General features: G+C 44.2%; 1 protein-coding gene across 1 annotated transcript in view; it reads right to left on the bottom strand.

Moving 5' to 3' along the window:
- The window catches only part of LAMA4 (laminin subunit alpha 4), a gene marked incomplete at its 3' end in the record, with an annotated part of 104,179 nt that overhangs the window by 51,946 nt on the left and 37,586 nt on the right, over positions 1-14,647 (bottom strand). Inside the window, exons 4-6 of the mRNA XM_081997259.1 lie at positions 11,189-11,269; positions 5,826-6,040; positions 1,787-1,882 (exon numbers count right to left, since the gene is read on the bottom strand). Of these exons, the coding sequence (XP_081853385.1) occupies positions 1,787-1,882; positions 5,826-6,040; positions 11,189-11,269 (392 nt within the window). The remainder of the gene's footprint in view (positions 1-1,786; positions 1,883-5,825; positions 6,041-11,188; positions 11,270-14,647) is intronic.

Consider the following 14,647-nt stretch of genomic DNA (forward strand, 5'->3'; position numbering starts at 1 on the left):
TAGGCAATCACATTTATTATGTAATCACAATTACCACAATTGTAACATCTTTGGATTATGCTTGTGTGGACCTATGTCCTTGTCCCTGCTGAACTCTTGCAATACCACCTTGTTTTTAGTGACATCGGTGCCACCAATAAATGCAAGAGACTTAGGTGGATGTGAAACACAGATTCCTACAGAAACTTTTGCTTGATATTGTATAGTCTGTATTCTTGATGGGAGCAGCTCCCAAATGTTCTCTTTCTGGTTGCACTTCCGGGCACCTGACCCCTCTTCTTGGGAGTCAGTATAGGAACCCATGTGTGCTACACAGTCTGCATTATACCACAGGCATAATTATACTAACATTTTAAAAAATATCCGTGGTTACCAATAGTTACAACATAGTGCTTCTGGAAACTCCTCAGGCTTCCTACCATTAGAATAGGGGAGATGGTAGTGGAAAAGCAACTGACCGATGGATATATGTCAAATTGCCAACAGCAACAGTTTATATTAGATGTACAACTAGAAAACCAGTAATTACATGCAAGGTAAAGTTGTGATGGCAGTTTTTAGGGCCGTAATATTATTTTGCAGGCACTGTGTCTCAAAGTCAGTAGAAGTGGCTTTGGTGATACTTCCCTACTGCTCCGCAGTTTGTAAGCAAGTTTGCAGCTGACACCAAGCTGAGTCGTGCGGTTGACATATCTGAGGGACAGGATGCCATCCAGAAGCACCTGGACAAGCTCCAGGAACGGGCCCTTGTGAACTTCATGAGGTTCAACAAGGCCAAGTGCAGGGTCCTGCACCTGGGTTGAGGCAGCCCCCAGTATCAATACAGGCTGGGGGATGAAGGGATTGAGAGCAGCCCTGCCAAGAAGGACTTGGGGGTACTGGTGGATGAAAAGTTGGACATGAGCCAGCAATGTGCACTCGCAGCCCAGAAGGCCAACTGTATCCTGGGCTGCATCCAAAGCAGCGTGGCCAGCAGGTCGAGGGAGGTGATTCTGCCCCTCTACTCCGCTCTGGTGAGACCCCACCTGGAGTCCTGCATCCAGCTCTGGAGCCCTCAGCACAGGAGAGACATGGACCTGTTGGAGCAGGTCCAGAGGAGGGCCACAAAAATGATCCAGGGGCTGGAACAGCTCTGCTGTGAGGACAGGCTGAGAGGGTTGGGGTTGTTCAGCCTGGAGAAGAGAAGGGTCCGGGGAGACCTTATTGCAGCCTTCCAGTACTGAAAGGGGGCTTATAAGAAAGATGGGGACAGACTTTTTAGCAGGGCCTGTTGCAATCGGACAAGGGGTAATGGTTTTCAACTGAAAGAGAATAGATTTAGACTAGATATAAGGAAGAAATTTTTCACAATGAGGGTGGTGAAACCCTGGCACAGAGAGGTGGTAGATGCCCCATCCCTGGAAACATTCCAGGTCAGGTTGGACCGGTCTCTGAGCAACCTGATCTAGTTGCAGATGTTCTTGCTCACTGAAGGAGGGGTGGGCTAGATTGACCTTTAAAGATCCCTTCCAACCCAAACTATTCTATGACTCTGTGATTCTATGATTCTATGATTCAGTTTGTATCACAGAGTTGGACATGTGCATGTACTCCGTCAAGAAAGTGAGAACATGTTTAAATAATTCAGTCAGCAGGGTATTGTGCAGATTCACTTGTATAAGTGCCATGTGGGACCAAGGTCAGAGTGCTGAGCCCCCTGGAGAATCAAGCCCTTAAGTTAATATTTTTAAGCATCTAAATACAAGAGCAATATTAATTTTTGGTGTTCTCATGATAATCTTCTTACTGATGGTTGGGCAGTCTGTGCCAGTAGAAACTTCAGGACTGTCTGCGAGGCATTCTCCGGTCTGGCTGTCACACATTCTCCCTCCACAGTTACATTCTGGGGAAAAAGAAAGGATTTTTGAAAGAAGCACCTTTAAATTGTACAACTCACCTTTCCCCTCCCAAGACTAATGAAATGGTTGTACGTAGGATTGTGCATAGATAGTCAAACCAAAATCAAGGATTTCTTGAACTGATTTTTCCTTCAGTATGTAGAAAAAGGTGGTTTTTTGCACTGCAGTCAAACTGGACCCGATAAAATCTAAGGTGGGAAACAGAACCAGAAAACCTCTGCTGAAATGACTTGTTCAAAGCTTCCCAGCTGGTCACAAGCAGAGGCAGTGAGGCCAGAGATGCCCAGCTGGGCTGTTGTGCATCACTGTCTAGAGAGGGTGACATTTAGGAGATGGGCTAAGGAAAGCAGTACAACTAAAGTTAATTGTTAGTTACAGATCTGTCCACAGACCTGTGGAATTTATCAATGCTGTGACAGGCTGCTACTAAATAAGCTTTCCAGCTACCAGGGATTGATAGTGGACTCCAATTCCATCATGAGCTTGAGCACATCAAAAAGTAAGTATCTCCTACCACTTACAATGAAGAATAAATGAGGTTTTACATTTTTTTATACTTGAGTAAGCTACATTTTTATTGCCAGCACAAGTCACTTTTTAAAAAGTATGATTTTTAATCTAAAATGTCTCTTTCAAGGTTTAATTGGCCTTTTAAAACATATTATTAAAAAGATTAAAATATTCTTGGAACACTTTGGTCGAATAACAAAAACTCAAGCAGAACATCAGAACAGCAGCGACTTGTCTGGAATTCGTTTTGCTCTTGTGATTCATGGTTTCAGCAGAATCTCATATAACAAAAATATTTACTGCCATTTTACGGCAGCCCATTCATTGTTCTCTATGAATTACGCTTGTATTTAAATTTCACGTTGTACGTTCGAGGAATTATCAGGGAAAATATGTAATACAGCTTGAAAGTCAACATAATGCACTGCACTGGAATAATTCTGTGTAAATGAACCAGTGTTAGTAGAACTACTCAGGTTTTGTACTAATGTGAGAACAGAATTAGGTTATTAATTTTGTGGGGCAATTGATATTTTGACCTCACCACAATCTGTATAACTGGGTGCCTCCCAGCTTTTGGATCTACAATTTTTTAAGATTTGTTATTTCTTTTGTTAAAAAGTGGAAGAAAAGTCTCAGCTGAAAGCAGAGATTTCTGTTTACCTATATCATTGGATCTAGGCTATCCCCAGGTGGCAAGATTACAGTTACAAGATTAAAATTTGGATAAGACTGGTACTCAAGAAAATCAGATTGTGTCTTCTTATTTAAATGGATAACTATTAATTTGAGGTTTTTGAGTAATTGAGTAATTTACTAAAACTGAGTAATTTACTAAAACAGAAATGTTTATAGTAAATTGATTTCAAAAGCCGTCCTGACAATTTTTCATTTACTTGTTTAGGAGGTATCACATTTTTAGCAGGGGATTAAGACTTTTGATACTACTGTGACTTAGTGGTGGAGAATGCTTCTAAATTTTTTTATTTCTGAGGAACACTTATGGAAAGCTTTGAAGTGTGGCTAAAGGACATGTGGTTTAAAAATTTATTGAAAAGAAGCTGAAACTACTGTTCACAGCTACACAGATACTGTCTTTCACTCAAAAGAAAAAAAAAGATGATCTTAGCTGGATAGATCTGTTTGCCCATTTAGTTCTCTTACATTTTTTTGTTCTATATAACCTTTGAGGTGCTCTGTGGAAACCATGTATGCAGACTCTCTTGTTTCCTCCACTAGTTTCTTTTCTGTATTTTTGTAAGTTAAAGAAAGTATTTGTCTTATTTCAGAAAAAATATTTTTCTAAATAAGAGTTCCCAGTTGCTCCAAAATGCCAAACAAAGAGTAAGCTTGCCTTGTGAACTACCCAGATAGTTTGGAAATCATGGATGTATTGAGTGGTGCACACAGTCTACGCAGTACTGTCAAGTGCAGCACGTTGTGGTGTTCAGCAGAAATGAAGATGAAACAAGAAGTGTGTAATTCTCTGAAACATAATACTGCAAAATTGGGATTTGCTAGAGTCAACTACAAGATTAAATTCACTACAAAATAGAGAAAAGCTGTACTTACAACATATTCAAGGCCCGGGCACTTTTTTTTTTTTTAGCAAAGATCAAACACTACAAGGAAATCTGCTAACAAAGAGAATTACCAAGCTGATTTATAGTCTGCATGAAAAATCTGTATAAAGAAGTCCTGTGCACCATGAAATTCCACTTAAACTGTACCTCAGAAACGTAAATAATACCAAGGCATTCTGCCTCTAATTCCTACAGCTCCTTAAGGGTGCAAACCAGAAGTATACTGAGGTGATGAATGTTTGACTTAACTTCGGTTTAGAAACGATGTTCAGAGGTGCCTTCCAAAATTATGTCTTGCATAATCTGCTTAGATTGCCCTGCAGTTTGAAGCTCTGCTTTTGCACATTGCCAGGGCGTGATTGCTGCAGTTTGCTGAGTCGAAGTGCGTTCCTCCTGCCTCATGGCATCCAGGAACCACGAGCTAGATCCTATCATTCCTTACGGGACAACTGCGGTTAAATCGTCTCTGGTGAACTGAATTAGGCAGTGAAGTGCATAAACGAGGTTTGCTTTTGCAACCTCAAAATCACAGAGATGTTGAATTTCAGGCATATCTTGGGTGCCTAAATCTAGGCAGGAGGTGAGTTGCGGCGCATGCTGTTCCTTACAGCCACTGTCTTTTTGTGAATTATACCCTGGAGATGGACACTCAACTTCTAGCTCACTGGAACATAAAACCAGAAGGGACCTAGTGGCATCATGCACAGTTCCCTACAAATGAAGACAGCAGCACAAAGGGCACTTGAGTACAGAGTGTCCTCACAACCTCCATCCTGCAGGTCCCAAAACACGCCTTAGCACTTTAGAGTAACTAGTAAAAACCAAAGTCCCAAGTGTACAGTGAGTTTCGAGAAGGACATAGGTTTGATCAAGACATTGCTAAAGCACTGAGGCCTGTAGCTCTGTACCTTGTGATCCTGGAGCACTTCAGAGGTCTGGGTTGGGTGCGAGCTTTGGCCCTGTCTTACCTTCAAGTCAGGCTGAGAGCTAGGAGTGATCCATCTCCCTCACTTGTGCTCTTGAGGGAAGGACTCTGGCAAAAGGGTTGGGAGGAAGCCCCAGGGTCCTTGCTCTGAGCACCTGCATTTTGCCTTTAGCTGTGGCTGCTCCTCGGTGCTTTGAAAGGGGATGTAATCTCGTCTCCCAGAGCCAAAGCAAGGACAAAGGGCAAGAGCCCAAAGTCCTATTTGGATTGAACTCTATGTAAATTAGGAGAATAATTATGAAAGGTCGTAAACCTCTGTAATCCTTCTGTATAGGTGTGTTTTGGGAAGATCCTCTAGGTAGCACTTTATCAGCCCCTGGAAGTACAGTCATCTCTGGTGTGGAAATACAGTAACCAGCAAGATAATGCAGACACGTGGGAAATGCGGAATACATTATCACTGTGAAAACTAGCAGGCGATTGGGTCAGGACAGGAAGGATGATCCTGTTCCCGTTAAAAATGCTTTCAAGTCTTCAAGTGCCCTCAGTCTGAGTGGCCATGTTGGGTGGCATGTGGTGTGTACAAACAAAGGTGAAGTCTCTGCCCAAAGCAAGCTGAGAGACCCTTATTTCAAACAAGATGCAGGACGCAACATTGCCTACGTTCATCCTGCCCCGGCGTTTGAGATGTTGGAGTCTGGGGTCTGAGCTTCCTCGTGGGCAGTGCCTGGGATGATTCGGATGAGCAGGCATCCAAATTACCCCGCCAGGTAGGCGGCTGGGAGCACCCGCTGCCCGCAGGGCCACAAGCGTCTGCGGACTGATGCGGGCACCTCTGATCTCTGGGAGGTCATCCGCAGGCTATGCTGTGCTGGTGTCTGCTCTGCCCAGCTAAGCTATAGACCGTACCTGTACAGTTTTTAGTGAATCTGGCATCCCCGTAGTAACCCGGAGCGCATCGTTCGCACTTGAACCCGGTGGTGTTGCGCAGGCAGTTGCGGCACTGGCCGGTCACTTCATCACAGTCTTCAAAAATCAGGTTTGGGTCCGAGTTACCACTGCAATCGCATTTTTTACAAGTGCTTCCAATTAGCAAAGGGTTCCCATAGTAACCGGGGGCACACCTGAAAGGAAGAGCAAGCCCAGCGATGATGAGAAGTGACATTCCCATCTGTGGTACCATTTCTCTGACCTTACTTATGTCACCAGGAATTGATGACGGTCTGCAGCTACTAATGGACAGAAGGCAAATGAAGAGCTGTGTTCCTGCAGAGGCTGTTTTGTGCTCTAATCTGAGTCTGTACAGTTAGATATTTTTCCCTTTTTGAACACTCCTGGTATCTCCATCACACCAGTCTATGTTTTTTTGGGGTTTTTTTGTGCAGTAAAATGATTTGTTCCCCATTGTTTTAAAATCTATGACAGAATGACCTTGGCAGAGAGGCAGCTCTGGTGTTTATTTTTGTCTCTTTCAACTTTGGATCTCACCAACTATATTGTGTTATATAGGAAACTGCGGTAAGAGACAGCATTTCATGATGCTGAAACTCAGAGGAAGTTCAGACCTTATTTTCATTATGATACAACACAAAGTACTGACCAGGAAAAGTTTGTATGAATAATTCTATAGTGCAGCATTGGGATGGCTTCTGGTTTTTGCAGAACCGAACAGGCGCTGAACCAGCCTCCATTCTTCAGATTTGTTCGATGTAGCCTGCTGGGCTGAGGGCAAAAGGCCGAGAGCGGCCGCCAGCCCCGGAGAGGAGGATTCCTCTGTCGGTTTGCAGAAGGAGAGAGGGAGGTGGGTAACAAGCACCCCAAGGAAGGCCTGAAACGGGTCCAAATTGCTTTTCATGTCTTGTCACATTTGGGAAGCATTTCAGTGGAAAACTTGCTACATCTTAAAATGGAAGAGGTGTTGGAAGTGTAGTGGTTTTTGAACGTCCAGACAAGCTAGTGATCCATAACATTCCTGGGTGACCAGTGGCCCTAAACTAAGACAGCAGGTAATAGATTTGGTGTCATCATTTGAGAAGGAGAAAGTCTCAGTTAAAGGAGTTTCTGCGGGTAGCAGGGGGAGTGCTTAATCCTACAAGCTAGAGGAACCTTTGCAAAGTAACCGGTGAGGCGAACAGAGCCAGCACCGGAGCGGTGTTTATTCTAGCGTTTATTTTTGTCTCTCTCAGCTTTGGATCTCACCAACTATATTGTGTTATGTAGGAAACTGGGGTAAGAGAGCTGCTCGTGAGAGCAAATCCTCGAGCAAGGGCTTGACTGGAAGAGCTGGCGGCTGGAGCAGCGTGGGGCCGCGGCTGATGAACTGGAGGGTCAGCTGGCGGGACAGGGACAGCCCACGCCGTTCACGGCGTCGCTGCGGGGCGGCGGGGGGGTCCGTGACACAGCAGCCTGGGGTGCAGATATCAGGGACTCATACCCCCAAACTCGGCATGAAGACCTACTGCAGGGAGGGGGATGACTAGCTGGTGTGGCATTTGGCGAGTGAAGAAATCGGAGGACTGAGTAGTTGTTGCAGTGATTTAGGTAAGGAGTAGTTACTGCATTTCATCCTGTTTTATCACCGCGTTTTCCTCATATTTTCTCCCATCCATAAAGCCTCGTTTTAAGATGCTGTTTGTTCTGCTCTTTGCAGGCAGTTTAGTTTAATTTTCCCAGGTTCCGGCTGGGGACCTGAGCCGAGGTCTGTTGCCTCCTAAAATCTGAACATAGTCAAATCCAGGTTCTGCTATGTCTGAATGGTGAATTTGTGGGAGATCTGATAAAAGCTTCCAGTTTTGATCTGTTCCTCCATTTGCTGATTATTCTTTTTTTAATAAAGAAAGTAATTTCCTCAACACTGCTTTGTTCATGTTCCAGTCCTGAACCCCCACACTAAAGACACATAAAATTTTAAGCATCTTAATATAAACCACTTGGCTGCCTCAAATACTGCCTTTGCCAGTGATAAAGACTCTGTTTGTCTCTTTGCAGCACTGCCAGAATCTTTGGTGCAGATCTTATCGTTTGGGTGACCCAGATGTAAAGAATAAAAGTGTGATCTGGGGTTCTGTGCACCCCTTGAAGAACTGTGAATGAAACACTGAGCGCAGAGTGCGATTTAACTGACTTTGGTGGGGTCACTCCCCATTCCCATGGGAGTCAGAGCAGGCGGTCATCGGTAATGCTGCTATTCAGTCATGCCAAAACTGTTGCTATGATTTTCTAATAGCCAACATGGGATTGTAATGTTTTCCCAAATTGCAGAATTTCCATATGTTTATGAAGTTTGAACAAGAAAAAAACCCTCTGTGTGTGGGTTTTTTTTTTAAATCTGTAGAAACATTTGATTTATTCTGAACCTTCAAAATCTTGCAGAGTTACTTTTTAGTTTTCTGTAGTTAGGTATTTTCCAAATGATCATCTGCCTAATGTGGCCACCAAGTCACAGAAGCCACTGAGCAGTGCTGGGCCAGACCAGCATTTGGCTTCCTGCTATCCAGCTCTGGCTTTCGGCCAGCATCTGCCAGAGACTGCATGCTATTCCCATCAGGCCCGCAACGTCTGCCCTCTCATCAGGACAAGGTGATTTTTTTTCTTCTTTTCTGAAATATACCATTGAGTTCACTTGCCAGAAATGTAGTGGACAATTCCTCACATCCTCACAGATCTATTTTGTAAGTGCTGCTTTTTATGACCATCTGACTCACTTTTATTAGCCATATCTCCTCATCTGGAGTAGCTGTCGAAAACAAATAGAAACTTTTAGAACTGAAAATAAATGTGTCACCTTCACTTTCCCCTTCCCTTTGCCACTCAGTGCATCTCATAGGGCTGAACTGCACTTGGCCTCCTTTGAGTAGTTGGTAGCATGTGAGAAGAGGAGAGGCTGCTGGATGGACACGCACTGCTCCATCTCCGCATTTTATGGCCTGAAAAAGGCCTGCGGTAAATATCTTTTCCTCTGTTGTATCGATAAATGGCTCTTTGTTGCTAAGAAAGAATATTTCCTCTCCCATAATAAAGCTGCTAAGTTACCTTTGTTTCATTTTGCAGCCATGTTTGCTTCCTGTAATTATTGGTGAGTAAGAAATTAACTTCCTCTTCCCTGGCAACGCCAAAAGAACCCTTTTCCTCGATTCATTTTGGACGCTAAGGTATAATTTCTTCAGTTATCATTTTTAACATTTGGGCCTTAACAAAACCTGGATTTCATCCACTATCACTTTATTGCTGGAGCCCAGGAGCAAGATGATTCATTCCTAAATTTCAAACTGGGAAGATGGTTTTCCCAGTTCCTAGCAAAGGCCTCCGTGATTTCACAGCACAGTTTGCTGGCAAATGTGAGCTGGATAGGTTGGTGCCAAGCCCCTGCAGCAGCACCGGAAAGCCCCCTCCCCGAACGCCAGAGGCAGCGGGGCAGATGGCCTCCCAGTGCGCCGCTCCGGAGTCCTGCCGCGCTGCCCAGGGAGGGGGTCCCGCCGCTGCGGAGAGCTGGGAGGGAGGGCGGTGAGCAGGACCTAGCCCTCCTCTCCCTGGGTTCACTGCTGCTATTTGGGCTGCAGGGAGGGCCAGGGGCAGTGCCCCTTCTCGCTCAGGGTCCCCCCGGCCCCCGCCAGCCTGCTGACGGGGCCACAGCTGCTGGTGGGAGCAGGGAGCGGCGGTGGTGCCCAGCAGCACGTATGCGAGGCGGGGCTCGCTCCTTAGCCAGCGGGCAGGGACAAGCGACGCGTTTCTCCTTCGTTTCTCCCTCTGAAAGGGTTTTTGTCGTTTCTGACACAACTGGCAGTAGGACCGGGGGCCCAGCGGAAGGAAAGTCCCGTTCGGCACTGCTTGCCGCTTACCCCAGCAGTTAGTCAAGGACTTGGGATGGTGACCAGGACAGGCTGGTTTATTTCTGTAGCTTTTTCTAACTCATCTACACAGCTTGGCCTTCCTTGAGACGGATGCGCTGTGTCAGGCTGGGTAGTGGCTATTAGAAAACAAAGCTGATGCTATTTTCTGCTGTTACTGTGCATCTGCTGCTCATTTCATAGGATCTGAATTGCTTGTAGTCTAGGTCGACATTTTAATAACCATTAAGAAACCTCACTGACCTTTTAATTGTCTGCATTATCCTTTGTGTATAAATCTGACATTTTGGAAGAACAAAAGAATACGGCCATCGGCCTGGAAACAGGGGTGGATTTTTTATTTTTGTGCCATCTGTCTAAAGGGCTTTCACTACTGCTGTCACCATGTTAGTGATGCGGAGGATGATGGTTTGCATCATCTGTAAGGGCAAAAGCCTTCACTCTTTTTTGCATCTTACCTTTTTCATATTGATTTCTCTTTGCATCTTAAGCATCCCCTTTCTCCCTTCGCTGATAGTTATGTTAAATATTGTTTGAATTCAAGACTTGCCCATTAATGACAGTAGACTGAAGTCTTAAATACTTCAGGGCCCTTAAGGAAAAACAAAATGAGGTGTTTAGGAAGCCAGTGTCTGGGCCATCTTATACCCCTCAGTCTTTGTGTTAGAGCTGTTTTAATTTATTCGCTGCTTAAGGAGAATTTCAGAATTACAGTCAGGCCTCTGACATTCATTGAAACATCATCCATGTTTGTTCATGTTGAGTAAGATGGCCCTTTATGATGTAGGAGAATAAGTTATATTTCTGCTGTATAGCTCCATTTATTTGTGTACTTAGTTATTTAAAAGATATTTACTGGAAATTGTTTACAGGCATATGGGAAAAGTTGAAAAGCAACATTGGCCTGTGATTGTTTGCTTCACTTTATTGAATTTTGTCTGTGAATATATTTAAAATTAAACTCAAAAAGCTGCATCTGCTCATTAAGAATTTGACTAGGTAATGCATTTTCTCCTTCGCTTTTGAAAAATTCATTTGGTAGAAGGCTGCTGTAATGTTTTAGAGTGGTAAATTGCAAGAGGCATCTATATGATGGTTATTTTTCACTTCAGCTGCTGTTTCTGATTTCTATTTTGTACTTTGATTCATAAATTGTATTCCTTTTAGGAAGGTCACCACATGAAGGTACACAAAATGAAAGAACTTGATCAAAATACATCAGATGTACATGCCTGTCTTACCCTGACACGTCTCCACAGCAAGTTCATACCGTTTCTAGTAGGAACTGAATGAGATCCTTTAACAGACATGATTCAACCTGGTGAAAACACATGCACAAGATTTCTCTCCCCTATGGGAAGATTCCTTCAAAGACTTCTGGACTTCAGTATTGTTGACCAGTAAGTCATCCCATTAGTTTCTTACCTTTCACAGTTGGGCCCTGCGTAGTTTTCTTTACAGACACAGCGCACGCTTCCACTTTTTCTGTAACAGGAGACTGCAAAGCTGGAATTGCATTAGAATGAAGAGTTAGAATAGCAGGAAATGGCAAACACTTGGGAGTATATATATACACACTAATTAGTGTATAGCACTGTGGAGCTATGTAAATACAGATACGTGTAAGTTCCTGTCTTGCAGCGTAGATCAGACACATCTGCAGGTTTTGATACACATGTTTTAGATAAAGGATTTAAGATAAATGTGTATGTTGTGCAAACCTAATTGCTTCCTGACTCTTATTCTAAGAAGTGAAATATTGCTTATGAAAGACAGTGCAGTGAGCACTTCAGGAATGTAGTCTCTGGAGTGGGTGCAGAAGTTTTCTATGCAAACCCTGCAGTTTTCCTCAAATCCAATCTGGAAGTACGGAGTGGTGAAAACTGACCTCAGTGATGCCATCCTCATTTACAGTAACTGAGGCTGCTCCACCCTCTCTCGGAGTAAGCTGGGAAGAGTCTGGGGCCCTTTCTGATACCAACATGACGAGGAGTGATACTGATTGCAGTAATGGCTTGGGGTGTAATTTTCACTGTTGTGATTCTAAATCATGGTCTCCTTCGCTTTCTTATGTTTTCAGGATTTAACAAATGTATAGCTAAATATTTGATATTTAAATATTAAATACAAATATATGACCCAAGGAACAAAAACAGACAGATGTGGAAAGTGCAAACTTGAAAACTTCCGCTTGAAACACAGTCATGGACATGGCTTAAATACATTTTCAGGAAAAAGACGTACAGTCCTAAAGATGTTTCCAGTTAGTCTGCAGGACATGTGAGTGAATTCCTGCCAGCACTGGCGTGCGACCAGGTACTGAGTGCCAGCAGTTGCCAGCTGTGGGCCCATGGTTGGTAAAACGCAGGTCCCTGGTTGTACGGTGCTGGGCAGCTGTGGCCAGGTTGCATCCTTTTTGCACAGAAGGACCAAAGACTCAGAGCGATGGGGAAGAGCATGATCCATGCCCTGCTTGTTCCAGGAAAGAGCAGCATTGAAAGATGATAAGAATTCCTGCATAATTTCAGTTCCCACCAGCATTTCTCAGCTGGTGGAACAACCAGGGTCAAATGAATCTGTGTCTGGATCTGTGCTGTCTCAAAACATTTTATATAACCAGAGAGAACATAAAATGAGATTCTTCTCACAGAATTCACAAATTAACTTCTGTAAAGCTTTTTTGAGAACATATCGAGAAAATCATAACAGTTTGGCAGCCTTCCTCTTCTTTTACAGAGGCTAATTCCTTCAAGTGGTTGAAAAAAACACATTGTGGATTTAAGTTATGAAATAAGACTGAAGCCTTCCAGAGGTTTTATATTTTTTGTGGTCTTTTAGGGGAAAAAATTTGTAAAATTCCCTCACATTTGAAAAAAAAGTAACATCTGCTGAACTGCGAAGCAATCTCCCTCCTCCTTTTTTTTATTCCAAAGAGATGACATTACACTTCATGTATAACATCCAAAAATTATTCTGAAAGTTCCCAGGATAGCAGATATGAAGATAGCCTGGCCAGAAAATCTGGAGACACACAGATGAATCCCTCAAAAAAATATGTATCTGATAAGTCTGTCAGTTTACAGATTTGGTCACTTTGTCTAGTTATTATGAATTCGATAGCTATTTTCGAAGTAAAACAGAGTACAAAACAACACCCTTTGGATGTTCTTTATTTAAGGCTTTTAATGTGTCTCTGCTTTCTGGTAGTTACTATTTTGCCTTAATATAAATGGAGTAGGATTAATGGAGGAAAAATTAAAAAAAAAAAAAAAGACGGAACGGTTGTTCTTTGAATTTAGTTAAGCAAGGCTGAATGTTGCTCAATCGTTATTATTTGCCTGTTCCAGCCCCAGATGAAGGCTATTGCTGTGGTCAGATCTCACTCATGCAAGAAGCTGAACAGGCAATTTCTGCATGTTATTTAAATAGGGGCATGAGGCAAATTGGGTTTGGATATTCCTTTAAATATTGCCTTTAGGACTTTTCTGAGGGAGAACTCTGAAAAATTGAAGTAGATTTTCACCGAGGTAGTTTTAAAGGAGTGACATATCATAGAACATTGAATATCCTGAAATGGAAGGGACCCACGAGCATCGTTGAGTCCAACTCCTATATTGCTGCTAATGCTTGAAGCATCTGCATTCAGGGGCCTTGCAACTTTTGTTCTCTGCTCCTGACACCGTGCTGCTGTCCTTTTCAGAGCTTCCTTATCTCCAGGGGTGAAGATCTAATGAACATGTTGACGTGGGGGATGCTCCTTGGCCTCTGCGCCCATCTCCCATGGCATCGGCAGAGACAGCCTGTGGCCCAGGTCTAACCAGACCGAGCTCTCCTGGACTGGCGTGCCCACTGGCTCGCTGCTGTTGGGAGGCACTGCCGCAGAGCCCGGCGGGTGAATGCAGACCCAGCTGTGCTCTGCCACATCGCACTGCAGGGAGGACACGCTAGACCTTGCTTGACTGACCCTGCTCAGTAGAGACTGGGTCTTGTGCGGTAGTGCCTCAGGCGTGCGCGGCCCCGGCTCTGGTTGAGAGAGCTGCTCCTTACACCAACGTGGCTGCTCTGTGTCTAACAGGTTAAAAAAAAGTCACTTTGCTACAGGAAAAAGCACTGCTTCCGACTGTTGTATTTCCACTGTTTCTGGTGTTACAGCTGCTTCTGAACCTGGAGGAAGCGGTCTGCTTCGTCCGTGAGCTCACTCACTCCTAAGCCACTTCCCATGTGAGCAAAGCCAGGTTCTTTCCCTCTCTCTGGAAGATTCTTTCTCTAGTCCAGGCAAAGCTGCAGTTTTTCAACAACAGCGGTTCTCCACCCCACGGCCCTCCTCACGTGTCTGCCGCTTGCTGCAAAAGCCAAGGGACGATCCGCGGGAGTTCGGCCGCAGCGATTTTGCTCCATTGCCATTTTGAGCCTGTGCCACTGCGCGGCTGAGCAGAGCACGGCTCGTCCCACCTCGAGGCTGTATGAGTAATCCTATAGCAACCGCAAACAAATACAGTGAGGAAATTCCCCTTTGCTGAGAAGCCCTGCTGAAAGCGCAATGGGAAACAACACAAGGGGAGTAGGTATATCGCTAAAAAATAGCTTTAACCCGCTGGCAAGTATTTACTAGTATCTCCTCTGTGCGCTATGCTGGGGTTTGCATAGACGCCTCTCTCAGAGCACAGTTCTCAAGCAAGAGGAAGCTGGTAACTTCTTTCATCTGCATTACCAAGGCACCACTAACAGTTCCTATAGCTGGTCGTGGTTTGTAGTTACTTGTTTCTTCTGAAGGCACAAAGGGGCTAACAGCTGGAGCTCTTTGGCTTGGTCTTGGTTTTCTGTCAGGCTTCAGAGCTTCTTACCCAAAGGCAGCTGGGCATCAGCTGAAGGGCACCGTACCCA

This window comes from Phaethon aethereus (assembly GCF_964289735.1).
Source record: "Phaethon aethereus genome assembly, chromosome: 3".
Classification (NCBI taxonomy): Eukaryota; Metazoa; Chordata; class Aves; order Phaethontiformes; family Phaethontidae; genus Phaethon; species Phaethon aethereus.